Source organism: Channa argus, chromosome 5 (genome assembly GCF_033026475.1).
Source record: "Channa argus isolate prfri chromosome 5, Channa argus male v1.0, whole genome shotgun sequence".
NCBI classification, from domain to species: Eukaryota; Metazoa; Chordata; class Actinopteri; order Anabantiformes; family Channidae; genus Channa; species Channa argus.
The window spans coordinates 7,101,811-7,115,977 of NC_090201.1; the positions used below are offsets into that span (position 1 = coordinate 7,101,811).

Genomic DNA, 14,167 nt, shown 5'->3' on the forward strand with positions numbered 1-14,167 from the left:
TTATTTAAAGCTGAACATGGAAACAGAGTATTTAACAATTAGCAGACTAACTCAACAACTAACACTGACAGAAAGAGATGCTCAAATTTGCCCACTTGCCCATATGGAGAAAGCGACACTGTTTGTATCCATCTATGTGTGTGTGTACAGTGATGTCATGTCCTTGGTAAGCAACTGAGCGGCAAGAGTGATGGGTGTGTATGCGTTTCCTGAATAGGGAGACAGGTGGCCATGCTCAGTAAGAAACCATGCATGGAGTCAGCAGGGACCAAAAAGAACCATACGCTCTAAGTGCTTCAAACGCAAACACCACAGAGCTTAACTACGATCATGGGGTGACAACAGCCAGCTCAGCACAATACGCACAGACAATAAAGGACAGTGGAGTCTGGAGGTGCAATAAAAAGAGAAAAACAGAGAGAGAAACAAGAGAAAAAGACAACCCAGTTTCCAGGAAAGTAGAACGCACAATATCACTACGAACTAAGTTTTAGTAGTAGTTATAGGACACTATCTGTATTAAGCTAAACCTGTAGCATATTCCCATTGCATAATATGACCTTATATGATATTATTATTATTATTACTACATTTGTAATAGTATGTGCTATAGTTACCTACATAAAACCCTGATCATTAAATACATTGACAACTTAGTTAGGCTGATAAATCCAGATCATCTTATTCTTTAGTGAGCTCCTTATGTCCCTTTTGATCTAGTTCCCTAATTCAAGTCTCAACTGTGCCAGCAAATCCACAGTGGGAACACTGTGAACAGGCAGTAAGAGCCCTTTCCCATGGCTAAGTGGAAGTCTAGATCAGAGCCAGCATAAGCACTGAGAATATTCAGAAAATCACAACTCACCCTTCTTTTCTCTTGTAATGATCACTTGAGTGTCCTGGCAAGGCTAAGCCCTTTCTTTTCCTTAGTATCACACCCAACTCAAGCATAGTTTCTATGAGAGAAAAGTGCCAGTGTGGAAGGAATTAGTGTCACAAGAATCTACAGCAGGCTTGGATTTTTTGTCCCGGCTTTCTCAGCACAGAAACACTATTCTTCTCCCTGTCACAGTTGCTTGTGATGCAAGCCTTCTGTCCAGGCTACCTGTGATGATCAGAAGAAATACAAAGCTTACCATGGACAAGAGAACCTATAATGTCCACCAAATACCCATATTAGCAACAAATTTATATTTGGTGCCAAATCCAACATGTGTGTACCTCTGATCTTAGAAATAAACACAGAAGTGTGGTGTACTGTTGATACCAAAATTATTGATTATTGTTATTGATAACAACACAAGGTTAAATATCTCAATACCAAAAGGATACCACAACATACATTGAAAACATTAGGAAAAGTCATGGAATAATAGATCACAGAACTCAAAGAACTATAAAATGCACTAAATTGTGCTTTATATGTGAAACGCGTCTGCTTTGTCTACAAGCTCTGTATAGTGGGAAGAGCACTTGAAATTGCAGCCAAGTCTCTTGTTCCCCATGAAAGCTGCCTGACGGAAGGCAGTGGAATAAGAGTACTGTGCTTTCTTTCTCCCTTGCTCTTACACATACATACACAGACACAGACACACCCCTCAGGAAAATGTCACCAATTAAAATGGTATCACAGATATTTTGGGTATAGTAAGGGTGTACAATATGATGATATACATTGTGTGATAGTAAAACGTCTATTGCTATATTATATGTTCTATCGTCTATAACGTTTAGTACTAAATCACAGTTGTTTTTTAGTGTGAGACAACTTGCTTTTATTTGGTGCAGATGCAGGCAGTGTAGTGACACCAACAAACATGGAGGAGAGTGAGGGTGACACATAATTGAGTATTTCAGAACAGGAGAAGATGTACTTGATGTTAAGCCGAACGAAAGATCACGTTTACTTGTGGCGAGCAAATGAACAAGCATTAGAAACATCCATTCTGAGGATAAGCTGCAGAGATTATGCTCCTCTATAAAATGACATCAGGCTAATTTTTTATACTAGTCATTGTTAGCTAGCAACACACCTACAGCTGCTGAGGCCACAGGCAGCAACTGCCCACTTTTAAGATGGAATGTTTTATTATGCACTACTAAATGCATGAGCTCACATTAATACAACTTTGACAATTCAATTTTTTCTGCTTCTATTGTAATGTAATACACTCTTATGATGAATGGATTTTCAAGTGCTTATAAATTAGTATATTAAATTATATGAATCTTTCTTCTCTCATGAAAAACAAAAGTCGAGAATCCTGCAGCCTCTGCTGCAGTTGCAACACACCTATGCCAACATCACATTAACACCACTACCACCTCTATCAGGTATCATGGCATTGATCATGGAGATAACATTCTAATTTAAATCTGCCAGGGTTAATGTTTCACCCCTACAATTCACTGGGAACAACACCTGTTCTACGTTTCAACCATAAACTCATGACAAACTTAAACGTAACTGTTCATTAAGTTCACTATAAAGTTATAATCTTAATCTTCATGTGCTGCCAGCAACAGCCTTGGGCTACCTACAGTTGCTTTAACACATAAAAAAGGCCTAGTGTCCACCAATGTGTCCCAGTTGTCTGTGCTGGGAAGCCATCTGGTCCAATCCCTTACACCAGGCAAACAGCCCTGACTGTAGTGGGCTCAACATGTACAGTGTTTTTAGAATGTTGCCAACGTATGTGGCATGACATGAGAAGACAGAAGGAGGACATTTTGAGAAGACACCTAAATGTGTCTTACAATTTTAGCATCTGTGTTTTTATGCATAGCAGGGTTTTGATTGTGATTTTGCTCTGACTTCTCACAAAAATGGGAGCCCCCACACTGAAGCCTAACTATTGAAGATGACTTTCAGACTGATTAGGTCTGCAACACTTAATGGGTGGGAAGCTATAGTAAAGAACGGGGCATTCAAAGCAGAGGCCAAACAGTCAATAGTACCCCACACATACCACAGCCTTTGTCCTTTTAGTTACTCTCAGCCTTCAAATTAGGCCTTCCCACATTGAGAAACTGATCCTTTGATGCTGCCTTCCATGTTATTCCGTCCCGTGTTTGTCATCACTCTATAAATGCAGTGTTTGTATCCAAATCAAAATAAACTAATCCCATGTGAACACAGAATGAAATAAAGTAAAGGCTTTGTATGCCTCTTAGGGGTTTTTTTTTTTTTTGAGTCGCAAAACTCCACAGCAGCAGTAAGTGCTGGTGAAACAAGCACAGACTCTGACATGCACAGTTACCTGAACACCCGAACAGAAAACCAGGTTTATAGGGTCAACTGTGGAGACCATGGCCGACAAGTTTTGCAGCACAGGATGTAATGGTTGCATAAGGACTCTTCCTTCTGGGTAAATAAACTCCAGTCATAACTGACAGTTAGCATGCTGGGCTCTGTTGACATGGCCAGATAAGCAGGAACATGGACTGTTCCTGGAACACTGCTTTTGGCGAGTATGCAAAAAGTATGAGACATGTACATTACATGAGTATGTCTTATACAAAGCGATTTCTATATGATCTGTCAGGAAAAAGTCCATAGCAACTAGTCTGCAACGATGACTGAGTGGGAAAATAAAAGCAAAGTCCTACCTTGCCTGAAGTGGACCAACTGAAATCGAAATGAGCAGGACCATACTTGTTACACAACTCTGGTGAAATATTACAGTTTGAAATACTACACAAATGAACCTTAGCCTACTCAGCTTAAGGCCATTCACTGACTAGAGACGCAGACATAAAAGTATAGTGCAGCTGAGGCAGCTGGGGCTGCAAATGTTCATAAATGGTTTGGAATGCAGTCTGCACCAGCTCAACTGAGTTTAACTTGCATAGAAATACTTTATATTGATCTAAAATTAACTTGCTACAGACACAGTCTGCAGGACAAAGCACCTGGTTTACCTCTGGGGAAAGTCAATCTAATTGAAGCAGACTTGCCAGAGACCCATGTTAGAGAATTGTGTGGTTCTAAACCTGCAAGTAAACACATGAGTATAAGAGTTGGGGAGTAGTTAAATTTTACACATTCCACCACAAATATTTTCATGAATAGAAGCATTTACTTGACACAAGAATACCAGCAACATAATTTAGTATTTTTTTCACTCTTTGTGCTACAACCTTTCAAGCATTTTAGCTTACAGAGATTTTTTTAATGTACAGTTTGATTGAGCTCTTGTTAACAAAACAGGAGTTTATAGTTTGCCTGGTCAGATCTATAAGGAAACTAAAGTATAAAATCCAATGTCATTTTAACTCTTCACATAGAATCTCCTATTTGGGTGGAGGTTATTCCACAGCAGCTAAAAATAAAGCTTGACATTGAAAAAAGCTGCTGAGCCCAAGAGGTCAAAACTGACACGTGCCAACAGATAAACAAAAAGACGTGCACACCAGCACAATTCTTTAATCATCTTAGTGCCAGAGGTCCCATCCAAAAAGAGAAATACATCATCTATCATCCACAATTTGCAGTCAGCTGCAAAAATAAGTAGAACTGAAAGCGGTTTCCCAGAGTTAGGGAAACAACAGAATATAGCTCATGGAATCTGCCCCATTGTTTAAAGCCAATGCCAAAGTGTAAATGGCACTTTTCCCAGCAGTGATAAACATGGAGGACTGGACAATGCATTCACTAGAAATAGGGCAACATGCAGCCTTCTGTCATTGTCCAGCTTTGAATTTCAAACAAAGTAAAATACCAGTGTGGCTGCAGATTTTGTCCAAATGATAAACTATATAGAAAAAAAAGAAAAGGCTTTCTCTGCATGGCACACAAATACAAACTAAACTACTGCAGCAATGTTTAATCATATAGAGATGGCTGAATTGTTTGCTTCATATAGGACATCTTCACACACAGAGCCAAATGTCCATTACTTTGTTAGGGTTGGATAATAGACAAAACTAGCAAGAGTTAAACTCCCATTTATCATTTCTCACTCGCACAAGGTAACCTACATTTTTCCAACAACAAATTATTCTGAGCTGTTGCTTGTGGCTGTCCCTTGTGGACCAAGACAGGCTGAGTTCTCACACAAGGCCTGCCATTCATCTAGGAAACCTTAGCACTCTGTTCATCAGGCACGGGAAAAAGTGCCAAAGTCCACCCTGGCTGGGATATTTACAGACATGCTCTTTCCTATTTGCAGCCATAAAACATCCTCTCTCTTCAGAGAGAGGATGTTGGTACTGAAGAAGAATTTTTTATTTTTTTAAACTTACCTAGGCCTACAGGTACAAACCTAATAAACGTACCAACAATGAGAAACCACAGTTTATTTGCTCTGACAAGCAGAGGCCTGTGCCTCAATATGATGCAATGTCTGATCTACCAAAAGCAGCATATTTCATTATGTATAAAGCATGTACAAAGTCTATTCAAAATGGGTGCTAGGCAACTAGCTTATCTAAATATTGTAAAACAGAAGCAGGGACATGGACTCACTACTGAGTGCTTGGCAGCAGGTTCAGGAGCTGTGACTAACATGGAGCGTAACCATAAACCTGGCATGTTGAGTGCTGTGGCCACAGTTCTATTTACTTGGGTAAAGAGGGCAGCAGTTCTAATGTGTCTGACTCCATCAAGAGCAGTGCAAAAGCAAGACTGCATTGAAACCAATAAACAGACCCACTAAAAAAATAAAACAAGTTTAAATTCCACTTTCCACCTTTTTTCTTAAATACTTTAGCTAGGACATTCGTTTGCTGGGGTTCTAAAAAAAATAAACATAATTCAGAATTCACAAAGGTAGATTTCTATTTGAAACAGACAGGACGAGCTGTATAATGGTTGTCATTGTGCAGGATGTGTGAGCAGGTTTCCACACACCCACATAGGCGTTCAGAACAATCAGAGGGTGCAGGACAAGTGCAAGTTTCACATGACAGAACAGAACCCCACACCTGTCATATGCACATTCTTTGGCTCTTTTGTTTAACACCTCCTGTTCCTGTTGTGCCACTGGGGTTAGAGGAAAGTAAGACTCAACCACACGATTGGTCGGTGTGTCTTTGTGTGGTACATTTAATTACAAACAAGCTAACCTCCATAAAAGGACTAACTGGTCTGTTATGGCGGGATTAGACTTCTGTGAGGAGAGTTCATAACCATTTTCCACAGGAACACTCATAGATTTAATGCCAGGAGTTGGGATGATGTACAGGCATCTCTTGCTTTACCATTTATGTGCTTTGAATACCAGACCCAATCACACTGAGGGACTAAATATGCCGAAACAAAACATGGTAACACGGGGGAAGCTGGCCCTGAATTAAACTTGAGTTTTGCGGGAAACATTACATGTACATTGATGAGGACATAGCCACAAGCAGGTTCATATTTTATCTGTCTGCTACACCCTTTCTCTGGCTTTTACCCCCAGCCCCTTCACAGCATGTGCCAGTAGCCATTCCTCACTCATCATATTCCTGACATTGGTAAATGTGTTTGTGGCCATCATAGAGCTGACCTTATGTGACTCATCCTGGCCGCTAGTGTGGCACGTTACCAGGAGGAGAGGAAAGGTAAAGGACTCTAAGATTAAACAGCCGGGCAGCCACATGCCTGGCAGAGAGACGCTAGGATAGGAGGATAAAGATGAACAGAGCGTGTGTCGGGGGAGCTCACCCTGTCAACTGATTTACCTCCAAAAGGCCTGCAAACATAAGACGCTTACAAGCTGTTGATACTGGGTGTGACAGTTTGGTTATGACAATGCTGAACTGAAAACAAAAACTGTAAGATACTGCACAATGCACATTAAGTGCCCATATGTAAAAGAAAAGTCTTGCACCACTGACACCTTACTGTAGTAGGAAAATGAAGACAATTACCTGTGAGTTTTCAACAATTCTGAGACCAACACAGGTTTTCAATCAAAAGTGCTATAACTCTCCTGCGGGAGACTGCAACAGGAAAATGTCATCAGCTCATTATAGTCACGCACTACATAAACTTCAAATGAATTTTTTTATGTTGACTAGTATAACCTGAGAACAGTGTGCTTATCAGTTCTGAGACACTAAAGTGAGTGTACACACCTAAACCAGACAGTCCGGTTTAGTTAACTTAGTATATACTAGGCCCATACAAATTCTTCTGGACACGAGACCTGTTTGAAACTATGCAGTGGTAAAAACAAAAACAAAAAACAAACAGGCAAAGGGGATTTTTTTCTCCCCCCGACACACACTGTACTGTACTAAAAAATGTGAAACAAATAAAAGCACATGGCCAGATTAATTGCATTAAAAATAAGAAAAATAGTAGTTTTCGTTGCAATCTCGTTTCTTGTGGAACTTAAGTTTCCCCTAGGACTAGAAAAAAAAAAAAAAAGGATGGTTACCTAGTTGACAAATATGCACAGTGATGACTCACACAGTCATTTACATTACAAAGCCTGTGAAATGCACCCTATTCTGAAGCCTTTGATGGTACAGACCAATGCAGACTATTGTACCATCAACAGGCTTCATTCAATGAGAACTCTGTGCTTCCTTCATACAGCTAATCAGAGCTGAGCTAAAAGAGGTTTAGGATGTGTGTACAAGCTCTGAGGTGACCTCCTTCATCAGCTGCCATGATCCAGAACTAAACACAGTTTTCCTTCTTCACTGGTACCAGATTAGATCACATCTCAAAAGGGTGCACACCTGTCACCTTCAGCATGACCAGCTTTTTCCCATACTTCTTTCCAGCCACAGATTTTACATGGCCCATGAGAATGTATTTACTTGAACAGCCAACAAATGTTTTCCCCCAATGGAAAACACCAACTCTATAAGATGTGAGATAATGGTCCCTACCTCAATGCCAATTCCAGGAGAACATTTTTGCATTGGCATTCGTGAATAATCTCAATAATCTGCCTACAGACTAATCGCAGAGAGGCAGCACTCTGTGTTTTATGTATGGAGTATTGTCTTGTCCTGTCATTCTGCCTACTACCGCAAATGCTGCAGCTTTCAGCAGAAATGCTGGGAACTTCCGGCCCCCTTTGCTACTCTGCTGAACAGTCACCGTCTGTCTGAGGCACTACTCAACAACAAACTCAATAAATTCACTTTTAAGAGGTAGAGCCAAGGAAACAGAAGTCTGTGTCCTTCATAATATCCACGCCTTTCTCTAGTTGAGGTCAAAGAGCATATGGGGACTTTTCAGGTCAGACTGTGGACAAGCGTGAACATATGCAGGACAGGATCAGGGTGTTTACCACAAACAGGCCATCCTCTCTGCCCAGTAAACCAGCTGTCAGAGGAGGAACAATGGGGCCACTGGTCCAAAAAAAGAGAAATGACTGGACCTATCAGAATGTAATTGTGCTAGATAAACCTAAATATTCATTGTCCAGTTCTGCCACATCAATAAGGGTCACACAACTTACATGTTAATAAAGGGGGAAAAAACAAGACATTCCACATGGTGTTGCAAAAACCAGTCTATCTTTGTCTTCCACATGATGATGAAAATGTTTTTCCATCAGTATCTTGCATGCTTGGCTAACACCAGCAGCAGTTTGTAACTTCATTTTGTGTTTGACCACACAACCCCCACCCCACCCCCCAATCGACCCCCGCTGACATGACAAATGAGGCTAGAGTCTATTCCCCGAGTGGAGTTACAGGGTGACGGGAGGGTCAGCTGCTGGCCAAGGAGCCACACAGGAACAGAAAGGTCTTGACTGTTCACTAGAGGAAGTGAAGGTGCAGAGGACAGGCAGTGTAGGATTACAAATGCAGGGAAGCCTGGTGAAGATGTTAATGCTGGGTCTTTGCAGACCCAAAGGGAGGAGTAGGATGGATTATGATTCAGGAGGCCATCGCAGGGGATCAACAGCACAGGGACAGAAAATAGTTTATCAACAACAAACGTTTGGACTGTAAGAGGAGGAGACAAGCATGAATGTGCATTTTAATGGCTACAGGTTTTTTGTATTTCTTTCACTACAATTCATTTCACTTCTGACCATAATGAACTCACTGTATGTGGTTTTATGTTTATATCTAGAGTAGGTTTTGCATAGTGGCAGTTCACTACAATTGAATAGACTTGTGAAACTCCTTTGAAGCACATGACTCATTTACCCTTGAGGCCAATCCAAGTTATCATACCCTATAATCCTTGTGAGTAACAATCAGCACTCTTTAGCATCAGGTTTTACTTACAGTGAGCTAGGAGGTTTAAGTGGTTGTTAATCCCTACACAGGGAAGGTTCAAAATATTAGAAAAGGCACAGGTGAAGAGAAATGTGTTTGAGCAAATCAAGTTGACCTCATTACAGTGTCACTGTGGCAGGACACAGAATAGAAGCCAGATGAAAAATGTGAGTGGGAGGGTTAAAATGATGTGAACCTGATTACAGTAAGTAGGAAAGAAAAAGATGAAAGATGAATGCTGGAAAATATGAATTGAGGCCATGTGTCTATAAAAATTAATCCAAAAAGTAAAACAGACTAATATCAACAGAGAACACGCTCAAAATCATGTCCTCTCAGCGGGAAAACAAACGTGTCGTGTCCATTGTCAAATCCTTTCTAGCATGAACATCCTGTCTTCTTTTGGTTTACAAAAAAAAAAAAAAGCAATTTTGATTCATCCTGTTAGGAGGATGCATGGAGTGTTCTTTTGCATAGTGTTGTGGGTTTGCGAGGTAAACTGTGGGAAAACATCATATTGTCATTTCTGCCCCACACACTAACAAGCCTAAATAAAACAAAGAACTTTTCTGAGGCAGCAACACCAAATGGGCCACAATCCGGTCTCTTCATCCTGCTTACTTTGTCTAGGATGTCATGGTGGACAAATAAAGATAGTGTGACAAATTAAGATGTAGTGCTGAACAGACAGATTTGAACATGTCTGCAAAACCCAACACCATTCATGTTGTACCAAAGCAACAGTTCAGTTGGCAGGGAGACAGTGGAACTGACATCAAGGAAATCACTTTGGTGTGGTTTGCCCAATAAGACATATATGCATAGGATGAATAATAACACACAAGTTTAGGAACTTCAGCGTAACCGGCGAGCAATCCCGATTTAACTATACAAAGGAACCACAGCACCAGAGGAACCAACGTAGTTTATGCTATAGATCCAAGTGGTTTTAAATGGAAAATGGGAGCAAAAGCAAACCATCTGTTTAGCTAAACAAAGTTTTAATGGGTATGCAATCAAAGCAGAAGCAGACGAAATTCAACATGTGCCAATCAGACCAGTAGTTAGAGCTCTTAAAGAGTCTGCTCCCTTCCACCAGTAAAACTGGGGACAAATGGGCTGTGAAACACTTCCCTTCCATTTAGGTTACTTGTCTCTCGACCACACCAGAGGCTTTAATTAGTTCAGCCAAATGGTGAACCAGCTTAGGGGGAAACATTTCAAACGACGGGGCTGGTATTGAGAGACCTACGAAGAAGCCTCTAACTTTCAGCAAACAAACTCCCGCTACTTGAAAAATAAATTTGATAAATTCGGTAAACTTCACTTTAAGCGTCAAACTGCTGATCATTCCAACAGATAAATAACCCAACAGTGCGCTGCAAAATAGTAAATGCCGTTCGAACCGCTCAAAGCTGGATCTACAACCTAGCAACAGTTAACAAACGCTTAACGTCAGTACAAAACCTGTTCGCTTCACATTACTGGCTCATTTTAATCGTGTACGCGACGTTACCTCGTTGCTACAAACTTCGGCGAACATGTGAAGTTTGAAACCCCCAACAAACGCTGCAAAGTACCACAAAACGAGTTAAACGACCCCCCCCCCCGGGGTCAACTAGCGTGGAGTTGTTCACCGTCTGCTGGCTGCCCTCTGAGAGCGCTCGGCGTTGGGGTGAAAGCGAGACGAGCGAGCTCGCAAACTTTCCCCCGTCAAAGTTTAATTCGCTCTTTAATTAAAGTGAGGGTTCACTTACCTTGTCCCGGCCATTTTATTCACATTGTAAACAAGGCGGATACAACGAGAGAACCGTGTTTTGATTATGCCTGGAAGAAGACTGGTTTAATGAGCGCACTATCCGAGCGGTGAATGCGGGACCGTCCTCCGGCGGTGAATCCGATCAGGAGTCTCCGCCTCTACACGTGAGTCATGGGGTTGCGATGAGGGTCACCCAGTCTGCACCCCCACCTCTTGTCCTCCTCAGCCCCCACCCTGGATCCGCACGACTAGATAGAACCAAAACAATATTTAGTGGCATCGTGGCTCAACAAAACAGGTGTGACGCTTGTGTGGCCAGAACTCTCACCCCCCGGTTGTAAAATGTCATCTTCTTTTAGTAGCTGGAGCATCATTTACAACTACAACGGGTTCTGTGCATGACAAAAAACCGTTAGTTGTTAAAAACCGGTCGACATTTCTTTACTTAGGCGCGTTTTAGATAGTTATCAAATTTGGCTCGTACTTTATCTCTGCCAAATCTTGGAAACAGAACAATTGTGCAGACGCTATGCGACACGCTGATATGAGAGATGCTGTCATGCAAATATCACATCACTGATATGCTAAGTTTCATACGTATTCTCAGTTAACAACCAATAAACTACACGGTGATATTTATTTATTTATTTGGTTGTAATATCAAAAGTGTGTTTTTTTCCCACACTGAAATTGTACTGGCGTTCAGCCTGTGTATTATATCGTGGACAAGCTGATGGAGACACCTGCTGGACAGGAACAAGTAAACCTCCATGTACGTTTTCAAAATAAAGTGCTGAGTCGTGTTTATGGTCAAACACTTTATTCACAATTACTATCAGGACTCAGGTCTATGGAAATATTAGCTAAAATCAAAGAAGCTAACAAAGGCAGGTAGTTAAAATTCACATCAATAAGTATTACACTGTTGTGCTGCTCCTCTGGCACAAAGTAAACTATATCCATTAAATGTATATGGCGCAACTCTTCACAGTGAACCCTTTTAAGTGCTTTCCAGATGTAAAGAAGGAGAAGAAATATACAAACTGCTGGCAAATAAAAATGTCAAGCTACATTACTCCCTATAAGTTGTTCATTTGTCTACTCATATCATACATTGAGCTCTGCCTCTTCAGTATTATAAAAAATATTGTAAACATTAATTGCACAACATACATTCAAATACATACTGTACTGTACAGCAAGATTTTACTTCTGGTTTGTTATTGTGTAGCACCATGTACAGCAAGTTGAACAAACTATCAGGATTCTTCTACAGTGTGGTACCGACATTACAAAGGAGTAGAATGGATTTCACTAAAGATGCTTACTGTGGTCCAACATTCTGAATGTTTTGTCTGTATGACTGTGGATAAGTGGTCAGTGTAGGCCTATTCAAGGTGTGGATGACACTGGATCAAGGCAGGCAAACTCTAGTCACCTCACGCTCGCAGCTTTGAGGACAATGATGCTTCATAAAGGACATTCATCTGCATTATACCGAATATAATACAAAAGGTTATGGCAAAGTGTTTGTTACTGTTGGTGACGTAAGTCTATACCACTTTCATGTGCAGACACATCGGTGCAGAGATAAAAAATACGTTTTCTTACTAAATACTAATGATTTAGCATGTGCCACAGAGACATCATGAGGCTATGACATTACCATTTAGCAGCAGAAGTGACGTGTGGAACCCAATCCCACCCGCAACCCATATGACATGGAAGAAAACCGATTAAAGCTGTTACATATTATCTACAAGCAGTACTGTTAGACTGAATGGATTGTGAAAACCAAACTATCCGACCTTATTCACAAAATTGTCCTTGGGGTCAAAGACAATGTGAATGTGTATTGTGTGTGAAAGTAGAATAAACAACACAAGAGTCTTTGCGTTCCTTTAGTTTCAGCATCTCCTCTGCCTGCTTGAGAAGAGTAGTATCTCAGGTTATGGTCCAACGAAGTGCAGTCAAGGTCCTTAGATGTCTTCTCCTCCTTCTATTGTGGTTGTGGGATGCAGGTGGTTAACCAACCCACCCTTCCCAAATCTGCCCTCTGTGCATGGAAAACAAATAGAGTGAGTTAAATGTGCCAACTTGAGGCATTCACTGCAAACCATGGCTCCAGTTGTGGTCTGTTCTGACCAACACTGTGAGGAAAAGACATGACAATAACTGCATGGAGAACAAAACATGGGACAATTCCACATCTGCATTGCTTTTCTGAATTTGGCTTTGAGTGGGTGAATGAAAAAGAAGATGTTGCAGATTTGCAATGCAGGTACAGTAAATAAGTTACTGCAAGTAGAGAAGTATAGAACTACAGTAAATAAGAAGAGAGGAGCATGCTGCTGGGTCATCTGACCGAGCTAAATAAATCTGGATGAAGATAGGAGTAGAGCTTGGCTGACTACAAAGAAACAGATGGGTTATGACAAACTCACAGCGATTTGGAGGAAGGCTTCTTCACTTTTGGCCTCTTTCGACGATGAACTGGCCTGAAGCATGCACAGCACGTAAGCATGTGCAGGGCAAATGCACGTGCATGAAGACAAACGCACAGATATATATACACACACACACATATGCACATGCACGCACACACACGCACACACACATGCACACACGCAAACAAGCAGGCACACGCACACATACACACACACACACACACACACACACACAAACACACAGCAGAAACAAGCAATTAGGCTTCGTTACAAAAAGGGGAGAGCTGAAGCTGAAAAGTCTTCAGCCTACTAAAAAGATTCTGAGAGTAAGGAACCATGGCACTTTCACATTGAGAACAGATTCACATTTTATTTCCATGGCTCCCCAGATGACTTGGAATGTGCAGAAAACATAACCAAAGATTCACTAGGGAGGTTGTAACCTCCTGGAGTTCAAGTTGTAACTTGATTTCCATCTGCAGTGTTTGTAAAAGTAATCAGTTTTTCTGTAAGCAGAAGGAGAAAATACCTGTATTCACTGAAGAAGTTCCGCTCTTTTCCTCCTGAAAGGAAGTGAAAATAACATTAATCTCAGCCTAAAATTACTAGAGACACTGTAATCAATCATTTATGCTTTAGAGACCTTTTACTCACCCTTCTCCAGGTTGCATTGCTTATGTCCCTTGCAGCCCCTTAAATCCATAAGCTGTTGATGCATTGAATTCAGTGCATTGCGGTCGAGGGTGCTGACAGCATTTATCAGCTACAGGAAAAACAAGTACCG

At 41.1% G+C, this 14,167-nt stretch overlaps 2 protein-coding genes across 13 annotated transcripts in view; both read right to left on the minus strand.

The window, feature by feature from the left end:
- Window positions 1-11,210, minus strand: part of arhgap46a (Rho GTPase activating protein 46a) — a 30,664-nt gene extending 19,454 nt beyond the window's left edge. The window contains exon 1 of one of the 5 annotated variants that reach the window (XM_067503739.1): window positions 10,935-11,210. In XM_067503739.1, the coding sequence (XP_067359840.1) occupies window positions 10,935-10,948 (14 nt within the window). In that variant the 5' untranslated portion in view covers window positions 10,949-11,210. Of the gene's footprint in view, window positions 1-69; window positions 791-865; window positions 2,133-10,934 lie in introns of those variants that run through there. The other 4 variants (XM_067503738.1, XM_067503737.1, XM_067503741.1 and 1 more) reach the window with 4 other exon arrangements.
- Window positions 11,211-11,726: 516 nt separating this feature from the next.
- The window catches only part of sulf2a (sulfatase 2a), a 30,493-nt gene continuing 28,052 nt past the window's right edge, over window positions 11,727-14,167 (minus strand). For 7 of the 8 annotated variants that reach the window (XM_067503751.1, XM_067503748.1, XM_067503750.1 and 4 more), the window contains 4 exons: window positions 14,038-14,146; window positions 13,913-13,946; window positions 13,381-13,434; window positions 11,727-12,992 (listed from right to left, as the gene is read on the minus strand). In XM_067503751.1, the coding sequence (XP_067359852.1) occupies window positions 12,962-12,992; window positions 13,381-13,434; window positions 13,913-13,946; window positions 14,038-14,146 (228 nt within the window). In that variant the 3' untranslated portion in view covers window positions 11,727-12,961. The remainder of the gene's footprint in view (window positions 12,993-13,380; window positions 13,435-13,912; window positions 13,947-14,037; window positions 14,147-14,167) is intronic. The other variant, XM_067503749.1, reaches the window with a different exon arrangement.